Below are 21,512 nucleotides of genomic sequence, written 5' to 3' on the forward strand. Positions count from 1 at the left end.
CTCCCCCCTCTCTTTTGCGCTCTCTCTCCCCCTCTCTCTCTCTCTCTCTCTCTCTCTCTCCATCTCCGCCCCTCTCTCTCTCTCGCTCCCCTCTCTCTCGCTCCCCTCTCTCTCGCTCCCCTCTCTCTCGCTCCCCTCTCTCTCTCCCCCCTCTCTCTCTCCCCCCTCTCTCTCTCTCTCTTTCTCTCTCTCCCCCCCTTTCCCTCTCTCTCTCCCCTCTCTCTCTCTCCCCTCTCTCTATCTCACCCCTCTCTCTATCTCCCCTCTCTCTCTCTCTCTCCCCCCCCCCTCTCTCTCTCCCCCCCTCTCTCTCTCTCCCCCCCTCTCTCTCTCTCTCTCTCTCTCGCCTCTCTCTCTCTCTCGCCTCTCTCTTTCTCTCTCCCCTCTCTCTGTCTCTCTCTCTCCCCTCTATCTCTCCCCCCTCTCTGTCTCTCTCTCTCCCCTCTATCTCTCCCCCCTCTCTCTCTCTCTCTCTCTCCCCCCTCTCTCTCTCTCCCCCCTCTCTCTCTCTCCCCCCTCTCTCTCTCTCCCCCTCTCTCCCCTCTCTCTCTCCCCCCTCTCTCTCTCTCTCTCTCACCCTCTCTCTCTTTCCCCCCCCCCTCTCTCTCTCTCTCTCCCTCTCTCCCCCTCTCCCTCTCTCTCTCTCTCTCTCTCTCTCTCTCTCTCTCTCTCTCTCTCTCTCTCTCTCTCTCTCCCCCCTCTATCTCTCTCCCCTCTCTCTTCTCTCTTTCTCCCCCCCTCTCTCTCTCTCCCCCCTCTGTCTCTCCCCTCTCTCTCTTGCCCCTCTATCTCTCCCCACCTCTCTCTCTCCCCCCCCCTCTCTCTCCCCCCTCTCTCTGTGTCTCTCCTCTATCTCTCTCCCCCCTCCCCCCCCCTCTCTCTCTCCCTCTCTCTCTCTCCCCCCTCTCTCTTTCCCCTCTCTCTCTCCCCCTTTAACTCCCCCCTCTTTCTCCCCCCTCTCTCTCCCCCCCCCCTCTCTCTCCCCACATCTCCCCCCCTCTCTCCACATCTCCCCCCTCTCCCCACATCTCTCCACATCTCCCCCCTCTCTCCACATCTCCCCCCTCTCTCCACATCTCCCCCCTCTCTCCACATCTCCCCCCTCTCTCCACATCTCCCCCCTCTCTCCACATCTCTCCCCTCTCTCCACATCTCTCCCCTCTCTCCACATCTCTCCCCTCTCTCCACATCTCTCCCCTCTCTCCACATCTCTCCCCTCTCTCCACATCTCCCCCTCCCTCACTCCACATCTCCCCCCATCTCTCCACATCTCCCCCCCTCTCTCCACATCTCCCCCCCTCTCTCCACATCTCCCCCCCTCTCTCCACATCTCCCCCCCTCTCCCCACATCCCTCCACCCTCTCTTGAGCTGTTTGAGCTCTCTTCACGGGCCTTCACGCTAGGCTCCGCCCCCTTCACGGGCCTTCGTGTTAGGCCCCGCCCCCTTCACGCTCGGCCACGCCCACTTTTGCTCGGCGCAGTCGGCAGAACAGGTAGGGGACTTAGGCCAGTGTGTTTATCCGCGTGCAGTCTCTACTGCGCATGAAAGCTTCGGACAAACACACTTGGCCTTTTATAGTATAGGATAGAATTTCCAATCTCTCATCCAGACTGCATGGGATGAGGCTTCCTGGCTACATGTTATTACACATACTTCAAACTTGTTTCCCAATGCTGCAAAAAATTGCCCTCCTAACACTATGAAATTAGCCAGTACAATTCTAATATACCAAAATAACATTCCAATACTATACCTCTCATCCAGACTGCATGGGATGAGGTTTTCTGGCTTTATATACACACAGTTAAATATCTGTGTCTGGAACACATCCGGACTGGGTGGAGTGCTTTAAACCAAAAGGGCTTTGGTCAGTTTCCACAGTGATAAATCAGTAAGAAATAATGGTTAAGCACATCTAATAAAAGCATATGATTTTAAATGCACATATTGTGGAGTGCTGCCAATACTAATAGATATAGATATATAGATATAGATCTCTATCTATCTCTATCCTCTATCTCTAAATATATATTCTTAAATTTGCCTTGCCCTACATAATGTACTGTTCCATCATAACTTTTTTTTAAGAACAAATTATGTGTGTTATCCTGATGGAATCAAGCTGTTAGATAACAGAAATATTATAATCAGACGTTTAGTTGATGTGGGATTCTTTAGAAGCAGAATAGTATTTACCTTACACCATAGTTTAGTTTTGTTGTTTCTTTGTAGGGTTTCATTTTGTTCAGAACATGCCCGGAGGAATGCTTTAGCACTCCAAGCTCAGATGAAGAAGTCCAACCCAGGAACAACTGCTGAGTCTTTATTATACCAGCTGAGCTCCTATACCCGTAGTGAACTGGGTACCCAGACGCAGGAAAATAATAGAAGTGAAGCAAGCAGAATTCTTGGTAAGTGCCCATCTCTGTGCATTTAAAACAGTGTTTTGATAGATGCTTATACCATTTGCATGCTTTCAGCTAGTATTTCTTTTTGCTAGATATCTGAGCAGGCATGGTTACTGAATCCTGATGCTCTAGTCACATCTGTCATATGTTAATGAAACTAATCTTTTACTAGAAGCGTTTTTGCTAATGCAAGTACAGGTATACCCCGCTCATACAGCGGGTTAGGGACCGGAGCCCCACTGTAAAGTGAAAACCGCCTTAAAGTGGAACAAGGCAGTTTTAGCTTTCTTTTCACTTGCCAGTGCTTTTAAAAACTTGAAAACATGTTTGAACTAACATATATTAGGGGTGCAATAGTGCTACTTTTAGTTTAACACCAGCACAGTATTCAATTAGTATTCAAGAAATACTTTACCTGTAAATTAGTGACAATTACTGTTTTAAAATTTGCCAAACTATAGCACTGAGACAGATTGCACTGTAATGATGTAAACAAAGTGAACTGCACATAACAAAATGGTCTCAGTCACTTATCTTGCAATATCACAATTACAGCACTGTTTCAAAATCCTTGGAGGTTGAACTTAAGTTCCACAAAGCGCTGTATTAGTGAAGCGCTGTAAAGTGAGGTATACCTGTATGTTGTAAAAATGCTTCTATTTAAAATGTACATCTAAATGTTGACCTTTCTATCCCATTAGTCATTTTTCATCTTACATTTTCACAGTACATCTAAAGTTATCTTTTTTTTTTTTTGTCAATATACATCTGTTATATATTTTTACCATTCAAATATCTCAAAATGCCCAATAAAATAGTTCCACTGCCCACGAAAATTTAAGTCATAAAGCTACAATAATCCACTTGTCGCACACTCAGAAATACAGGTCTGTTGTGTGACTCACTCAAAATACTGGGCCTACCCCCCCCCCCCCCATATGCAGGAGCATAGCTCAGTGGTTGCTATAGCAACATGGAAAGTGTTCATAGAATACATTTATACAGCATGCCCTCACCCATCATATGGTATATAGATGGTTCCACACTGTTTTACAGTTCCGACCTCCCCTTGACCCCTCTTGCGAAGTCTAGGCATTGCAAATTCTGTTCACACGCAACAAAAAGCCATAGCATTCAGTTGTTATAAATCACTGTTTTCTAGATACAAGGATCTTATCTATAACATAGTTTTTAAGTTCCTTGTGTCTGAAAAATTATTTTGTGTTGAGTGAATGGGAGATGAAAATCTTCATCACAGAACAGAAAACGTTCTGTATTAAATGAGCTTTAGTCTGTGAAAGGGTTATCAGCTGTTTAACCTCCAGCATAAAAAAAACAAAATTTTATGCTTACCTGATAAATTTCTTTTTCTTGAAACGGTGAGTCCACGGATCTGTAATTACTGTTGGGAATATCACTCCTGGGCAGCAGGAGGAGGCAAAGAGCACAACAGCAAAGCTAAGTATCACCTCCCTACCCACAATCCCCCAGTCATTCGACAAAAGAGAAGGAAGTAACACAAGGTGCAGAGGTACCTGAGGTTTATATTAAAAAAAACTGTCTGGAAAAACAGGGTGGGCCGAAGACTCACTGTGTCAAGAAATATATAAATTTATCAGGTAAGCATAAGTGTTTTCTTTCTGACACGGTGAGTCCACGGATCATCAGTAATTACTGTTGGGTATCAATACCCAAGCTAGAGGACACATAAGGGAGGGACAAGACAGGTAACCTAAACAGAAGGCACCACTGCTTGAAGAGCCTGTCTCCCAAAAGAAGCCTCAGCCGAGGCAAATGTATAAAATTTTGAAAAAGTATGTAGCGGACCAAGTTGCAGCCTTGCAAATCTGTTCCACAGAAGCTTAATTTTTGAAGGCCCAGGAGGAAGAAACAGCCCTTGTGGAATGAGCTGTGATTCTCTCAGGAGGCTGCTGTCCAGAAGATTCAGAGGCCAGGCGAAAAATACTCTTCAGCCAGAGAGAGAGGTAGCCGTAGCTTTCTGACCTTTGCGTTTCCCAGAGAAACAGACAAACAAGGCAGAGGACATCCAGGTTGTGCAACAAACGCTCCTTATGAGAAGAAGGATTAGGACACCAAGAAGGAACGATTTCCTGGTTAATATTCCTATCCGAAACCACTTTAGGAAGGAAACCTTACTTAGTACGTAGAACCACCTTATCAGAATGAAAGATAAGAGGAGTCGCACTGCAACGCTGAGAGTTCAGATACTCTTCGAGCAGAAGAAATAGCAACAAGAAACAAAACTTTCCAAGATAACATCTTAATATCTATGGAATGCATAGGCTCAAACGGAGCCTGCTGAACAACTTTAAGAACAAGGTTAAGACTCCAGGGAGGAGTAACCGGTTTAAACACAGGCCTGATTCTGGCCAAGGCCTGACAAAGACTGTACATCTGGCACATCCGCCAGACGCTTGTCTAACAAAATAGACAAGGAAGATATTTTACCCTTCAGCGTACTCTGACGACACCCTTTCCCCCCCCAGACCTTCCTGGAGAAAAGACAAAATCCTAGGACTCCTGACTCTACTCCAAGAGTAGCCCTTGGATTCACACCAGTACGGATATTTACGCCATATTTTTTATGGTAAATCTTTCTAGTCCCAGGCTTACAAGCCTGGATCAAGGTCTCGAAGACAGACTCCGAAAACCTGCGCTTAAATAAAACCAAGCATTCATCCAAATCTCGTTTCTCTGAAGCTGACTGCTTGGAGATAGAAGGAAGGGACCCTGAAGTAGAAGGTCCTTCCTCAAAGGAAGCCTCCAAGGTGGAAGAGATGACATTTCCACAAGGTCTGCATACCAGATCCTGCGAGGCCATGCCGGTGCTATGAGAATCAGACGCCCTCTCCAGCTTGATCCGAGCAATGACTCAAGGAATGAGCGAACGGAGGAAACGGGTATGCTAGACTGAAATTCCACGGCACCGCCAGCGCATCTATCAGGGCGACCTGTGGATCACTTGACCTCGAACTGTACCTCAGGAGCTTGGCATTCTGTCAAGCGGCCATGAGATCTAGCTCTGGCTGCCCCATCTGAAGATCAAACTGGAAAACGCCTCAGGATGGAGTTCCCAATCCCCTGGGTGAAAGGACTGTCTGCTCAGAAAATCTGCTTCCCAATTGTCCACTCCTGGAATGTGGATTGCAGGTAGACAGCAGTTGTTGGTCTCTGCCCACTGAATAATACTGGCCACCTCTCATGGCCAAGGAACTCTGAGTCTTTCCCTGGTGGTTGATGTAAGCCACCGAAGTTATGTTGTCCGACTGGAACCTGATAAACCGGGCTGAAGCTGAGGCCAGGCCAGTAGAGCATTAACCCTTTAAGGACACAGCTTTCAGTTTGCTCAATTGTTTTGACGGAAACATTCCGTCATATGTCCTTAAAGGGACATTATACACTCAAAACAAGATGGGGTATTTCAATAAAGGATATAAAGATAATAAACTTTGTCTTTGACATGTATTATCAATTTTGCCTCTAAAGCTGCTAAAAATGATAATAAAGTTGGAAGTAAGGTAACTACATAAGAATACGTCCGTAATACGGCTAGGCTATTGAGCAAGCATTTGTCCCTCACTCCCTAACAAGTACAAGCCCTGCAGGGACAGCTGTGAGCTGAGCGCTATACGTGATTCATAGGGATAATAAAAGCATATAACTTTATGTAATGTGTGGGACTGACACATCGCACCGAGCAGCAGTTTACAGTGCAGTATAGGGTTATATTATGTGCACTCTAAATATCCCAGCATAACGCTCACAGCTCTCCCTGCAGGGCTTGTACATGCTGGTTGTACTGACGTAACAAACACAAACCAATGGCTATGTTTTCACTTTCAAGACGGACTAAAAAAAAACTATAATTTTTCAGCTCAGACTTTGAACTATTTGCAGGATGGAATTACGTGATTGCATTAGTATGACGTTTCAACAATATCCTGCAACTAGTTCATAGTCTGAGCTGAAAAATTATACTTTTTTTTTAGTCCGTCTTGAAAGTGAAAATATAGCCATTGGTTTGTGTTTGTTACGTCAGTACAAATAGCCTATAAAATAATTGAGCATACACAGAACACAGCATGGGCAAGCAAGCTAATCCCAGCTGATTGATGGCGGTGCAGCCGAGCTCCCGCCTAGTGAGAGCAGACAACCCGCTTAGGGAGACGCTGGCGATAAAGCAGAGGCATGTACAAGCCCTGCAGGGAGAGCTGTGAGCGTTATGCTGGGATATTTATAGTGCACATAATATAACCCTATACTGCACTGTAAACTGCTGCTCGGTGTGATGTGTCAGTCCCACACATTACATATAGGTATAGGCTTTTATTATCCCTATGAATCACGTATAGCGCTCAGCTCACAGCTGTCCCTGCAGGGCTTGTACTTGTTAGGGAGTGAGGGACAAATGCTTACTCAATAGCCTAGCCATATTACGGACGTAGTCTTATGTAGTTACCTAACTTCCAGCTTTATTATCATTTTTAGCAGCTTTAGAGGCAAAATTGATAATGCATGTCAATGACAACATTTATTATCTTTATATCCTTTATTGAAATACCCCATCTTGTTTTGAGTGTATAATGTCCCTTTAAGAGGTTAAAGATTGCCCTCAGCACTAGGATGTTTATGGGGAGAACCGACTCCTAAGTCCATAGACCCTGGGCCTTCAACGAGCCCCTGACTGCTCCCCATCCCAGAAAGCTGGCATCCGTGGTCACAATCACCCAGGTAGGCCTGCGAAAGCAAGTTCCCTGGGAGAGATGGTCCTGAGACAACCACCACGGAAGTGTCTGACGCATGATCCAGATCTATTCGCGGAGACAGATCCACATAGTCCCCGTTCCATTGTCCTGAGCATGCATAACTGCAGGGGTCTGAGATGGAACCGAGCGAACGGAATGATGTCCATGGAAGCCACCATCAGATCAATCACCTCCATACATTAAGCCACTGACGGCTGAGGAGAGTACTGAAGGGCAAGACGAGAGTCAAAAATCTTTCTTTTTCTGACCTCCGTCAGAAATATCTACCTTAACAGGGAGTCTATTATGGTCCCCAAAAACATGACCCTTGTAGCTGGAATCAGAACTTTTCCCAGATTCATCTTCCATCTGTGGGAGCGAAGAAAAGACAAGTTCTCCATATGAGAGTTTGTTGAAAAGATGGGCCTGAACCAGAATGTCATCTAGGTATGGTGCCACTGCAATGCCCCGAGAGTGAAGCACTGCCAAAAGAGACCCCAGAACCTTTGAGAAAATTCTGAGAGCTGTGGCAAGGCCGACTGGAAGGGCCACAATTTGAAAGTGATTGTCCAAGAAGGCGAATATCAAACTTGTGATGATCCCTGTGAATGGGAACATGAAGGTATGCATCCTATAGGTGTATGGTTGTCATCACCTCCTCCTTACTCTACAGGCAAAGAGTGACTGGGGGATTGTGGGTAGGGAGGTGATACTTATCAGCTTTGCTGTGGTGCTCTTTGCCGCCTCCTGCTGGCCAGGAGTGATATTCCCAACAGTAATTACTGATGATCCGAGGAATCGCCGTGTCATTAGAAAGAAAAGTGTGCTGGAATTGCAATAAAACATTTACTGAGCTTACACACTCCTGTATCTAATCGGCCAGTCAATGCTGATTGGACAAGGATCACAGTGTAAAAAAAAAAAAAAAAACTCCCACTTTAGGGGTGTTTGGAATACACAATGAAAGGGACTATTTCATCTTTTCAGGTTAGTTTTTATTGCATAATATAATTTTATTTAAAATAAAAAAAGCATCTACAATGTATTGTTATGGATAGAGAATATAATCAAGTACAAAGTTTTTTTTTTTTTGTTTTTTTTTTATGTACCTTCCTTTTTAAGAACAATGCAAGCACACTGACCACTTTTTTTTTTTTTTTTTTTAAATATTTTTCTAACATTTAATTAGTATGCAGATCTTTTGCAATGCTGACGTACTATAATACTACGGTTGACAATTCTATATCCCTTTTATCAGAGTACTTATGGCACACATGTTGTGGTGCCATATGTCCTATGGTCCCTAGTAATGAATATCCCCCACATGGTGCCACTTTTCATAATTACTGGCCTTAGAGTTTACAATGTCATGACAGTATACATTCATAACTGTACTGTTTGATGTTCCTGTGCTCATTGGTAGGATGAAAACATTGTTTTTGATGGTGGCTAATTGTTTTGCTTTTTATAGATGAGGACAGTTGGAGTGACAGTGAACAGGATTCTGTGACTGTGGATCAGACATGGCGGGGAGATCTAGATAGTGAGGCCGACAGCCTGGATAGTGACCAAGAGGACCCTCTTAAGTAAGTGTCCAGTATTTGTCTGTATATGCTATGTATGTATATTTTACAAATCGGTTCTTTCCATAACATGTAATTGGTAACTTTTTTTTTTTTTTTTTTTAATCCCTTTCTCCCCCCCCCCACCATTTGATGAAAACCTTCGTTTAGTTTAGCCAGCAAGCGACTTTTGTGTTTTGAAATCATAATTACCTTTATGTAATTACGTAATACGTGGCCAGAGCTAGCAGAATACTCGTTTCTAATACCAGACTAACTGGCAAGTGTGTGTGTGTCAACAATCATGTTTTTAGTATGTGGGAAAGCAAACTTAAAGGGGACATGAAACCCCAAATTTTTCTTTTGTGATTCAGACAGAGCATACAATTTTAAACAACTTTCCAATTTACTTATATTCAATTTGCTTCATTCTCTTATGCTTTGCTGCAATTTTGATCTAGGTAAGCTCAGGAGCAGCAAAGAACCTAGATTCTAGCTGCTGATTGGTGGCTGCATATATATACATACCGATTGTCATTGGCTCACCCATGTGTTCAGTTAGAAACCAGTAGTGCATTGCTGCTCCTTCAACAAAGGATACAAACCAAATAAATTAGATAATAGAAGTAAATTGTAAAGTTGTTTGAAATCACATGTTCTATCTGAATCATGAAAGAAAATATTTGGGTTTCATGTCCCTTTAAGCACCAGCATGGTTAATTTTGGTAAAGGGGCACTGAAGTCAAAATTGTATTCAGATAAAGCCTGTCATTTTAACCAACTTTCCAGTTTGCTTCATTCTCTTTTTGGTATACTTTTGTTGAAGCAGCATTAATGCACTACTGAAAGCTACCTGCTGATTGATGGCTGCACATATGCCTCTTCATTTGCTCCCCCAATGTGTTCAGCAAGTTCCCAGTAGTTTATTGCTGCTCCTTCAAAAAGGATACCAAGAGAATCGAGCAAATTGGATAACAGAAGTAGATTGGAAAGTTATTTAAAACTGGAAGCTGTATCTGAATAATGAGTATCTTTTGGAACTTTTTTTTTCTTTTCGCTGCATGTTTCTGAAAGAGTTGCTGCATATGTGCAAACATGTCAGCAATGGAAGCTTAATTTCAACAAGGTACTCACTACCAGAGGGTGGTGGGGAATTACCTCTATACTATGCTTATAAAATTTATTTAATATCCCTTTTTAAAGGGACAGTCAAATCCAAAATAAACTTTCATGATTCAGTTAGGGTATGTAATCTTTAAACCAATTTACTTTTATTGCCAATTTTTGCTTTGTTCCTTTAGTATTCTTAGTTGAGAGCTAAACCTAGGTAGGCTCGTATGCTAATTTCTTAGACCTTGAAGGCTGCCTCTTTACTAAATGTTAGAACATATAGGGTTGGGAATTTCTATGGGGTTAGTAAGTACCAGATGTTCTTATGTATATAACATAGTAATTGTATCTAGAGATTATGAATAATCCCTTAATTATAATTGTTTACTAGAGCCAACATCTGATGTGGATTCTAAGTTAGAGCAAGACAACTAGATTCACTAATTGTATAGAGAAATGCAACTGTTTGTAGCAAAGAATTCCACATAAATTAAATAAATCTTAACTCCCAAAAAAGTATATAATTCATGTAGTGTAGAGACTTATCCTATTAGTTTAAAAAGTTCCATATTATTCATACTTTAAGGTTTTTATTAGGTTAAACTAGGAACCAACATTCATACTGTAGCATAGGCAAGTGAATTTAAAACACTAAAACCTCGTTTGGGAATAATCACTGATTAGCTCAAATAGTCTAAAGAATTTGATAAGTATGAGCCCACTAGTATAATGACTAGACATAAGCTAAGCCCTTACAATCCGAGGGCTAATTTACTCTTAAGCATTAACAGCTAATCTAGTAGGCACCATACAGTATTGTATAGGATTAGAGAGATATCAGTATATTATTAGTTTAAACAACTGACAGGAGAGACACGGCTGCTCCTGAGGGGTCCAGCAGGAGCAGCCGTGTCTCTCCTGTCTGTTGTTTTTAATGTGCTAGCCTTTGTTTAAACTAATAATATACTGATATCTCTCTAATATACTTTTTTGGGGAGTTAAGATTTTATTTAATTTATGTGGAATTCTTTGCTACAAACTCGGTTGTATTTCTCTATACAATTAGTGAATCTAGTTGTCTTTACTAAATGTGTTTTTCACCACTAGAGGGCGTTAGTTTGTGTCATAGATAACATTGAGCTCACGCACGTGGCGTTAACTGAGTCAGCACTGAGTGGCTAAAATGCAAGTCTGTGAAAAGAACTGAAATAAGGGGGAGTTTGCAGAGGCTTAGATACAAGGTAATCACAGAGGTAAAGTGTATTATAATAACTTGGTTATGCAAATCTGGGGAATGGGTAATAAAGGGATTATCTGTAATTTTAAACAAAAAAAAAATCTGGAGTTGACTGTCCCTTTTTAAGTATATGTATTGTATCATGTGCATTGTTTTCCATAGCTGTTCTAAATGATCTCATGCATGAGTAGAATGTCCCTTTAACTTTATTAATAATGAGAGCAAATGCTGATTTGAAGCACATTTAAAAAGTGCAGATTTAGCCAACAAAGCTTCTGTCTTAGTGCTCTAGAAAATGTGTATTTATACTTGCTGTATCTTTTTTAAGACACAATGAGTCCACGGATCATCTTAATTACTAATGGGATATTCACCTCCTGGTCAGCAGGAGGCAAAGAGCACCACAGCAGAGCTGTTAACTCCTCCCTTCCCTCCCACCCCAGTCATTCTCTTTGCCTACGTTAGTGATAGGAAGAGGTAAAGTGAGGTGTTAGTATAGATTCTTCAATCAAGAGTTTATTATTTTTAAAGTAGTGCAAGATTGTGCTGCTTTGTTCTAGGGTGTAGCCGTAGTCCATATCGGTCTCTTCAGTAGAGCTTTAGTGGCTTTAAAGCAATGGGAACTTGTGGGACATAATTCTCACTGCTCCTCACATACATTGATGCTGCCCTAACCCCGATGGCTTAAGTTTACTCAGGCTGCATCCTTCTCCACAGTGCTATGTGAGTGAGTGGCCCTCATAAACTTGCTGAGCTGCCCTGCTGTTGGGCAGATTGTAGAGGTAAGTGCGGACTTTGTTTTTCTGGGGTCTAGGACATTAACTCAGAGAAAAGTGGGCACTTCAATTTAATCAATTAAACATCTAAGGCTCATTTGATAGGGGCTTTGTATGTTTGGGAAATCAAGCTCTCTTTATTGGAGGGTATTTGGACAGCAATCACTGCAGGCACTAGGGCTGGGAGTTAAGCTGTTTTTTATTTTTTGTTCTGGTGGTTTTATTTTTTTCTTGCGGCTTAAACAAGTAGATAAGCCGGTCGGGAGTTAAACAGTAACGCCCACGATGGGCGGGGCTTAAAATTTGCGTGCTTCCTGTATCTGCACAGTACTTTGTACATCTGCTGTGATAGACATCTGGAGAGCGTATCACTAGAACCGCATGGTTTTTCTATACTTGAAGCAGGCGGTTCTAGTACTTGTGCTCCGGTTTTGTTGTTCCGGCTCGATCCAGCTCCACAAGGGGGATAGTGAAATCCGGTTGGCAGGTAGGCGCCTCAGCAGAGTTGCTGAGGTGTAGGGGTGTCATAATTTTAATTATTTTTCCTTTATTCGTTTATGGGTACGTTTTGTTACCGTGCAGTAAAAAAGTTGCACAATTTTAAAGGGACAGTAACGTTTTTGGCATTCAAACTTTTTTAGGTAAAATTATAGTTTTTATTGCATAATTATACTATTGTGACTCAGTATGGCCCAAGGAGACTTGCAAAGTGTTACTTGCTCCTTGTGTTTTGATGCAAATGTGGAACCACCTATCCCTTTCTGTCCCTCATGTATTGAGGTCTTTAAACTACAGGGAAAAGATTTTTTTCTGAGCAAAACTTTTTTTTCACAGGCGGATACTGTCCAAGAGTCTAATGATGAGGGTCAAGGTATGCCGCAGCTTTCTCCCCAAGCGTCCCAAAATTTACCGCCCACACAAGCAGTGCCCTGCACATCTGCTATAGCTCCCGCTGGAGTTACTTTAAAAGACATTGCTTCTCTCATGTCTTCTACAATTTCTGATGCATTGTCTGCTTTTCCAATGTTGCAGGGCAAACGTAAGAGGAAATCCAGACATTCAGTAAGTTCTGATGCAATTGTTGCAGTTTCGGAGGTACCCTCCCAAGGCCATGTAGAGGAGGGTACTGCTGTTTCATCTGAGGGTGAAATCTCAGATTCAGAAGGTTCATTGCCTCTGACGGACTCAGAGGTTGTAACTTTTAGGTTTAAGCTAGAACGCCTCTGTCTGTTACTCAGGGAGGTTTTGGTTACTTTAGACGACTGACTCCACGGTTGTGGTTGCCCCTGCGAAGTTAGTAAATTCGACAGGTATTTTGAAGTTCCTTCTTTCTCAGATGTATTTCCGGTTCCAAAGCGAGCTTTGGAGATTGTTACTAAGGAGTGGGAGAGACCAGGCATTCCCTTTTCTTCCTCCTCTATTTTTAAGAAGTTTCCCATAGCTGACTCTTTAAAGGAGGCTTGGCAAACAGTTCCTAAGGTGGAAAGAGCTATTTCCACTCTAGCTAAAAGAACCACTATTCCTATAGAGGATAGTTGTGCTTTCAAAGATCATGTGGACAAGAAGTTAGAGGGTTTACTTAAAAAGATTTATGTTCACCAAGGTCTACTATTACAACCTGCTGTGTGCATTGCTACAGTCACTAGTGCAGCAGCATATTGGTTTTACTCTTTGTCCGATTCTCTCAGGACCGAGACTTCTTTGGAGGAGATCCAAGACAGGATAAAAGCTCTGAAGCTAGCTAATGCTTTTATTACGTACGCTTCCCTTCAAATTATTAAACTGGCAGCTAAGAGTTCGGGTTTCTCTGTCCTAGCCCGCAGAGCCTTATGGTTAAAACCTTGGTCTGCGGACGTGTCATCTAAGTCTTAAGCTTCTAGCGATTCCTTACAAGGGGAAGACCTTGTTTGGACCTGGTCTGACGGAAATTATCTCTGATATTACGGGAGGTAAGGGTCATCTCCTTCCTCAGGATATGAGAAACTAACAAAAGGGATGACAGAGTAATTTTCGTTTCAAGGGAAATTCTTCCTCCAAGCAGGAGCAATCTAAATCTACATGGAGACCCAACCAGTCTTAGAACAAAGGTAAACAATCCAAGAAGCCTGCTATTGAATCCAAAACAGCATGAAGGGGCATGCACCCGATCCAGGACCGGATCTGGTAGGGGGCAGACTTTCCTTCGTTCAGGCTTGGGTTCGGGACGTTTAGGATCCCTGGGCAATAGAAAGTGTCTCAGGGATACAAATTGGAGTTCAAAAAGTTTCCTCCCAGAGGCAGGTTTCTTCTTTCAAGATTATGTGCAGACCAGACAAAGAGAGAGGCGTTCTTACATTGTGTTGTCCTGGGAGTGATTGTTCCCGTTTCAGTACAGGAACAGGGTCAGGGTTTTTATTCCAGTCTGTTCGTGGTTCCCAAAAAGGAGGGAACCTTCAGACCAATTTTAGACCTAAAGAGTCTAAACAAATTTCTGAGTGCCGTCCTTCAAGATGGAAACTATTCGTTCCATTCTACCCTTAATCCTGGAGGGTCAGTTCATGACAACTGTGGATTTAAAGGACGCATACCTACATGTTCCTATTCACAGGGATCATCACAAGTTCCTAAGATTTGCCTTTCAGGACAAACACTTCAAGTTCGTGGCTCTCCCTTTCGGCCTGGCCACTGCTCCCAGAATCTTCACAAAGATTCTAGGGTCTCTGTTGGTGGTACTTCGGTCAAGGGGCATAGGGGTAGTGCCTTATCTGGACGATATTCTAGTCCAGGCGCAATCGTTTCAACTAGCAAGATCCCACACCGACATAGTGTTATCTTTCCTGAGAACTCACGGGTGGAAGGTAAATTTTGGGAAAGAGTTCCCTAGTCCCATGTACAAGAGTCATTTTCTTGGGAACCGTTATAGACTCATTGGCCATGAAGATTTTTCTGACAGAAGTCAGGAAATCAAAGATTATAGATACTTGCCAAGTCCTTCAGTCCACTCCTCCGCTGTCAGTGGCTCAGTGCATGGAGCTAATAGGGCTGATGGTGGCAGCAATGGACATCATCATGTTTCAATCTCAGACCTCTGCAGTTAAGCATGCTCAGGCAATGGAATGGATATTATGCAGACTTGTCTCCTCGGTTAACTCTGGAACAGGAGACAAGGCACTCCAATGGTGGTTGTCTCTGGATCATCTTTCCCAGGGAACCTGCTTTCGCAGACTATCTTGGGTGATTGTGACAACAGACGCCAGCCTTCTGGGGTAGGGAGCAGTCTGGACTCACTCAGTCTGTTCTCCCTATAAACATTCTGGAACTGAGAGCGATCTACAATGCTCTTCTGACCTGGCCGCAGTTAGCCACAGTCAAGTTTATCAGGTTCCAGTCGGACAACATAACTTCAGTGGCTTACATCAATCATCAGGGAGGAACGAGGAGTTCCTTAGCGATGAAGGAGGTATCTAAGATAATTCAGTGGGCGGAGGCCACTTGCTGCTGTCTGTCGGCGATCCACATCCCAGGGGTGGACAACTGGGAGGCGGACTTTCTGAGCAGGCAGACTTTTCATCCGGGGGAGTGGGAACTTCATCTGGAGGTGTTCTCCGATCTGATTCTCATGTGGGGTCAGCCGGAACTGGATCTCATGGCATCTTGTCAGAATGCCAAGCTCCCGAGATACGGGTCGAGGTCCAGGGACCCCCAGGCAGAACTGATAGATGCTCTGGCGGTTCATTGGTCCTTCAGTCTAGCATACCTATTTCCTCTGTTTGCTCTTCTTCCTTGGGTAATTGCTCGAATCAAACAGGAGAGGGCTTCGGTGATCCTCATAGCACTGGCCTGGCTGCACAGGATTTGGTATGCCGATCTGGTGGGGATGGCTTCTCTACCACCTTTGAGACTCCCGTTTAGGCAGGACCTTCTGATTCAGGGACCCTTCATTCACCCAAATCTAGTTTCTCTGAAGCTGACTGCTTGGAGATTGAATGCTTAATTTTATCCAAGCAGGGGTTTTCTGACTCGGTCATAGAGACCATGATTCAGCCTCGTAAGCCTGTAACTAGAAGGATTTACCATAAGATTTGGCGTAAATATCTTTATTGGTGTGAATCCAAAGGCTACTCATGGAGTAGAGTTAGGATTCCTAGAATTTTTGTCTTTTCTCCAAGAGGGTTTGGAGAAAGGTTTATCGACGAGTTCTCTAAAGGGTCAAATCTCAGCTTTATTTATTCTGTTACACAAACATCTGGCGGATGTCCCAGATGTACAATCCTTTTGTCAGGCCTTGATCCGGATCAGGCCTGTGTTCAAACCAGTTACTCCTCCATGGAGTCTTAATTTAGTTCTCAAAGTTCTTCAAGGGGTTCCGTTTGAGCCTATGCATTCCTCGGATATTAAGTTATCTTGGAAAGTTTTATTTTTGGTTGCTATTTCTTCGGCTCGGAGAGTGTCAGAGCTCTCAGCTTAACATTACGAATCTCCTTACCTATTTTCCATTCAGATAAGGTAGTTTTACGTACTAGATTAGGATTTCTTCCTAAGGTTGTTTCTGATCGGAACATTAATCAGGAAATTGTTGTTCCTTCTTTGTGTCCTAATCCTTCTCAGAAAGAACGACTTCTGCACAATTTAGACGTAGTCCGTGCTTTAAAATTTTTTTTTACTTACAGGCGACTTAGGCCTTTCGTCAGTCTTCTTTGATTTTCTCTGGAAAACGTAAGGGACAGAAAGCTACGGCTACTTTCTTTTTGGTTGAAGAGTATCATACGTTTTGCATATGAGACTGCTGGACAGCAACCTCCCGAGAGGGTTACGGCTCATTCCACGAGGGCTGTTGCTTCCTCATGGGCATTCAAAAATGAGGCTTCTGTGGAACAGATTTGCAAGGCTGCAACTTGGTCCTCTCTTCACACTTTTTGAAAGTTCAACAAATTTGACACTTTTGCCTCGGCTGAGGCTGCTTTTGGGAGAAAGGTTCTTCAAGCAGTGGTGACTTCCGATTAGGTTCCCTGTCTTGTCTCTCCCGTATTGTCTGTGTACTCTAGCTTGGGTATTGGATCCCATTAGTAATTAAGATGATCCGTGGACTCATCGTGTCATTAAAAAGAGAATTTATGCTTACCTGATAAATTTAAAAAAAAAAAAATTTTTTTACGAGTCCACGGCCACCCTGTTTTTGTAAGACAGGTTTTGGGTTAGGGTAAACTTCAGACACCTCTGCACCTTGGCTCTTCCTTTCTCTTCCTAACTTCGGTCGAATGACTGGAGTGGGAGGGAAGGGAGGAGCTATTTAACAGCTCTGCTGTGGTGCTCTTTGCCTCCTCCTGCTGACCAGGATGTGAATATCCCATTAGTAATTAAGATGATCCGTGGACTCATCGTGTCAAAAAAGAAATACATTTATCAGGTAAGCATACATTTTTTATTTTTTCTTGCCTATATGCCATGGAAGCAGTATTTTACTCTTATTGCAGTATTTTAGCTTGGTACGGTCATGACTACAGGTTGTTACGCAATCACTAGAAAAAGTAATTAATTATACTTTCAGCTTTTTTAATTTTTAAGTAAAATGATTAACTACGTGCACTTTGTCATGTGTGTAGTAAGCAGTGCGTTTTTGGTTTAATAGTTTAAATCAGAACCCTTATAGTTTCTTGCTTTATTAAATATTGCTGTTCTCCCACAGACACGCAGGAGTATACACAGCTGAAGAAGTGACACTTATCATGAGAGAGAAGCTCATTAGACTTCAGTCTCTATACATTGATCAGTTTAAGCGCTTGCAGCACTTGTTGAAGGAAAAGAAACGGAACTACTTGCACAGCCTTAAAACTGAGAATGAAGCAATTGGTATGTATAACTGTGACTGAAAAGATGAGTGCTATTTATTTTAGAAGTAACAGTAAACACTTTTTTAATAATCCTAGCGAGAAATAACATTTGCTCAAGTGTACCACCAAATGGAGTTGAAAACAAATTCTGGATCAGTAAGTAGACGGAAATAACTTATTTTCATATTCCACATGATATTGGAGAGTATTGCACCCTCAGATTTCTGTACAATTTTATGTTGTAAAGGCTTTATTAACAACAAACAGTTGCTGTAAATTTTATTTTTTTCCCCCAATTAAAGGGATACTGAACCCACATTTTTTTTTCTTTCATGATTCAGAGCATGCAATTTTAAAGTGAAGGTAAAGTTTGAAATTATTCAAGACAACCTTGCATTTGTCCATATGACCCTAATCTAGTCGCTAGGTGTGTTTTTTTAATTTTTTTCTATTTAATATTTAGCTTTAAAAATCCCTACCGCTTACAACTCCTCCCATGCCCTACTTCCATCTTATCTTTGATTTCCTTCAGCGGTCCCACCCGCTCGGTGTCTCTCAAATGCATGGTCACGCTGCAGTTTATAACTGCGCTCGTGAAAGAAAAAAAAATTGACTTTAGTGTCCCTTGAACCATATACCTGCTGGAGTTTAATAAACGGTTTGCATATTTCTCCTTTACCTTTTTATTTTGGCATCTGAAATTGATTGTTATGGCTGTGGAATCTCCACCTATGCTAAAAATGTAAATACTTAAGTATTGGCTATAGAAAAGCTAGGTAAACCTAGCCAGCAAAATAAATTGCACTCCCAGTGTATGTTAGGAGAAACGTGTAATGTTAATTTCTTCTGTTATGTGTGATCAGTCCACGGGTCATCATTACTTCTGGGATATAACTCCTCCCCAACAGGAAATGCAAGAGGATTCACCCAGCAGAGCTGCATATAGCTCCTCCCCTCTACGTCAGTCCCAGTCATTCTCTTGCACCCAACGACTAGATAGGATGTGTGAGAGGACTATGGTGATTATACTTAGTTTTTATGACTTCAATCAAAAGTTTGTTATTTTAAAATAGCACCGGAGCGTGTTATTACTTCTCTGGCAGAGTTTGAGGAAGAATCTGTCAGAGTTTTTTACTATGATTTTAACCGGAGTAGTTAAGATCATATTGCTGTTCTCGGCCATCTGAGGGAGGTAAAGGCTTCAGATCAGGGGACAGCGGGCAGAGGAATCTGCATTGAGGTATGTAGCAGTTTTTATTTTCTGAATGGAATTGATGAGAAAATCCTGCCATACCGTTAAAATGACATGTATGTATACACTTCAGTATTCTGGGGATGGTATTTCACCGGAACTACTCTGTTAAAGGTCACTAATCCTTTTTAATAACTATTTATCATGTTAAACGTTTTTGCTGGAATGTAGAATCGTTTACATTGCTGAGGTACTGTGTGAATAAATATTTGGGCATTATTTTCCACTTGGCAGTTTTTTTTTTTTTTTTTTTTGCTTTATTTGTGACAGTTTCGTTTCTCTTCACTGCTGTGTGGGAGAGGGAGGGGCCGTTTTGGCGCTCTTTGCTACGCATCAAAAAATACCAGTCAGTTACTTTTATTTTTCCTGCATGATCCGGTTCATCTCTGATAGATCTCAGGGGTCTTCAAACTTCTTTGAAGGGAGGTAAATTCTCTCAGCAGAGCTGTGAGAATTCTTATAGTGACTGTGAATAAAAACGTTGCTTTGTATTTTTTATGTCAAATTTAATTATTGTTATTTTACTAATGGGAACAAACCTTTGCTAAAAGTTTTGTTGTTTTAAAGTTTGATGCTATAACTGTTTTTCAGTTCACTATTTCAACTGTCATTTAATCGTTAGTACCTCTTTGAGGCACAGTACGTTTTTTGCTAAAAAAGATTATAACCAAGTTGTAAGTTTTTTGCTAGTGTGTTAAACATGTCTGACTCAGAGGAAGATATCTGTGTCATTTGTTCCAATGCCAAGGTGGAGCCCAATAGAAATTTATGTACTAACTGTATTGATGCTACTTTAAATAAAAGTCAATCTGTACAATGTGAACAAATTTCACCAAACAGCGAGGGGAGAGTTATGCCGACTAACTCGCCTCACGCGGCAGTACCTGCATCTCCCGCCCGGGAGGTGCGTGATATTTTGGCGCCTAGTACATCTGGGCGGCCATTACAGATAACATTACAAGATATGGCTACTGTTATGACTGAAGTTTTGTCTAAATTACCAGAACTAAGAGGCAAGCGTGATCACTCTGGGGTGAGAACAGAGTGCGCTGACAATGCTAGGGCCATGTCTGATACTGCGTCACAGCTCGCAGAGCATGAGGACGGAGAGCTTCATTCTGTGGGTGACGGTTCTGATCCAAACAGATTGGACTCAGATATTTCAAATTTTAAATTTAAATTGGAGAACCTCCGTGTATTACTAGGGGAGGTCTTAGCAGCTCTCAACGATTGTAACACCGTTGCAATACCAGAGAAACTGTGTAGGTTGGATAAATACTTTGCGGTACCGGCGAGTACTGACGTTTTTCCTATACCTAAGAGACTAACTGAAATTGTTACTAAGGAGTGGGATAGACCCGGTGTGCCGTTCTCACCCCCTCCAATATTTAGAAAGATGTTTCCAATAGACGCCACCACTCGGGACTTATGGCAAACGGTCCCCAAGGTGGAGGGAGCAGTTTCTACTTTAGCTAAGCGTACCACTATCCCGGTGGAGGATAGCTGTGCTTTCTCAGATCCAATGGATAAAAAATTAGAGGGTTACCTTAAGAAAATGTTTGTTCAACAAGGTTTTATATTACAACCCCTTGCATGTATCGCGCCGATTACGGCTGCGGCAGCATTTTGGATTGAGTCGCTTGAAGAGAACCTTAGTTCATCTACGCTAGACGACATTACGGACAGGCTTAGAGTCCTTAAACTAACTAATTCCTTCATTTCGGAGGCCGTAGTACATTTAACCAAACTTACGGCTAAGAACTCAGGATTCGCCATACAGGCACGTAGGGCGCTGTGGCTAAAATCCTGGTCAGCTGATGTTACTTCTAAGTCCAAATTTCTTAATATACCTTTCAAGGGGCAGTCTTTATTTGGGCCCGGTTTGAAAGAGATTATCGCTGACATTACAGGAGGTAAGGGCCACGCCCTACCTCAAGACAAAGCCAAAGCTAAGGCTAGACAGTCTAATTTTCGTCCCTTTCGGAACTTTAAAACAGGAGCAGCATCAACCTCCACTGCACCAAAACAGGAAGGAGCTGTTGCTCGTTACAGGCAAGGCTGGAAGCCTAACCAGCCCTGGAACAAGAGCAAGCAGGCCAGGAAACCTGCTGCTGCCCCAAAGACAGCATGAACCGAGAGCCCCCGATCCGGGACCGGATCTAGTGGGGGGCAGACTCTCTCTCTTCGCCCAGGCCTGGGCAAGAGATGTTCAGGATCCCTGGGCTCTAGAGATCATATCGCAGGGATACCTTCTAGACTTCAAATTATCTCCCCCAAGAGGGAGATTTCATCTGTCAAGGTTGTCAACAAACCAGATAAAGAAAGAAGCGTTTCTACGCTGCGTACAAGATCTGTTATTAATGGGAGTGATCCATCCGGTTCCGCGGTCGGAACAAGGACAAGGGTTCTACTCAAACCTGTTTGTGGTTCCCAAAAAAGAGGGAACTTTCAGGCCAATCTTAGATTTAAAGACTCTAAACAAATTCCTAAGAGTTCCATCGTTCAAAATGGAAACTATTCGGACAATCTTACCCATGATCCAAGAGGGTCAGTACATGACCACAGTGGATTTAAAGGATGCTTACCTTCA

General features: G+C 42.7%; 1 protein-coding gene across 1 annotated transcript; it reads left to right on the forward strand.

The window, feature by feature from the left end:
- Positions 1-1,897: 1,897 nt before the first annotated feature.
- LOC128643800 (KAT8 regulatory NSL complex subunit 2) lies at positions 1,898-17,849 on the forward strand. The gene is made up of 4 exons (XM_053696623.1): positions 1,898-2,412; positions 8,647-8,761; positions 17,526-17,689; positions 17,767-17,849. The coding sequence occupies exons 1-4, from the start codon at positions 2,289-2,291 to the stop codon at positions 17,832-17,834; spliced, it is 471 nt and encodes a 156-aa protein (XP_053552598.1). The 5' UTR covers positions 1,898-2,288; the 3' UTR covers positions 17,835-17,849.
- The last annotated feature ends 3,663 nt before the right edge of the window (positions 17,850-21,512 follow it).

The sequence above is a fragment of the Bombina bombina genome, unplaced genomic scaffold, assembly GCF_027579735.1.
Source record: "Bombina bombina isolate aBomBom1 unplaced genomic scaffold, aBomBom1.pri scaffold_2247, whole genome shotgun sequence".
NCBI classification, from domain to species: domain Eukaryota; kingdom Metazoa; phylum Chordata; class Amphibia; order Anura; family Bombinatoridae; genus Bombina; species Bombina bombina.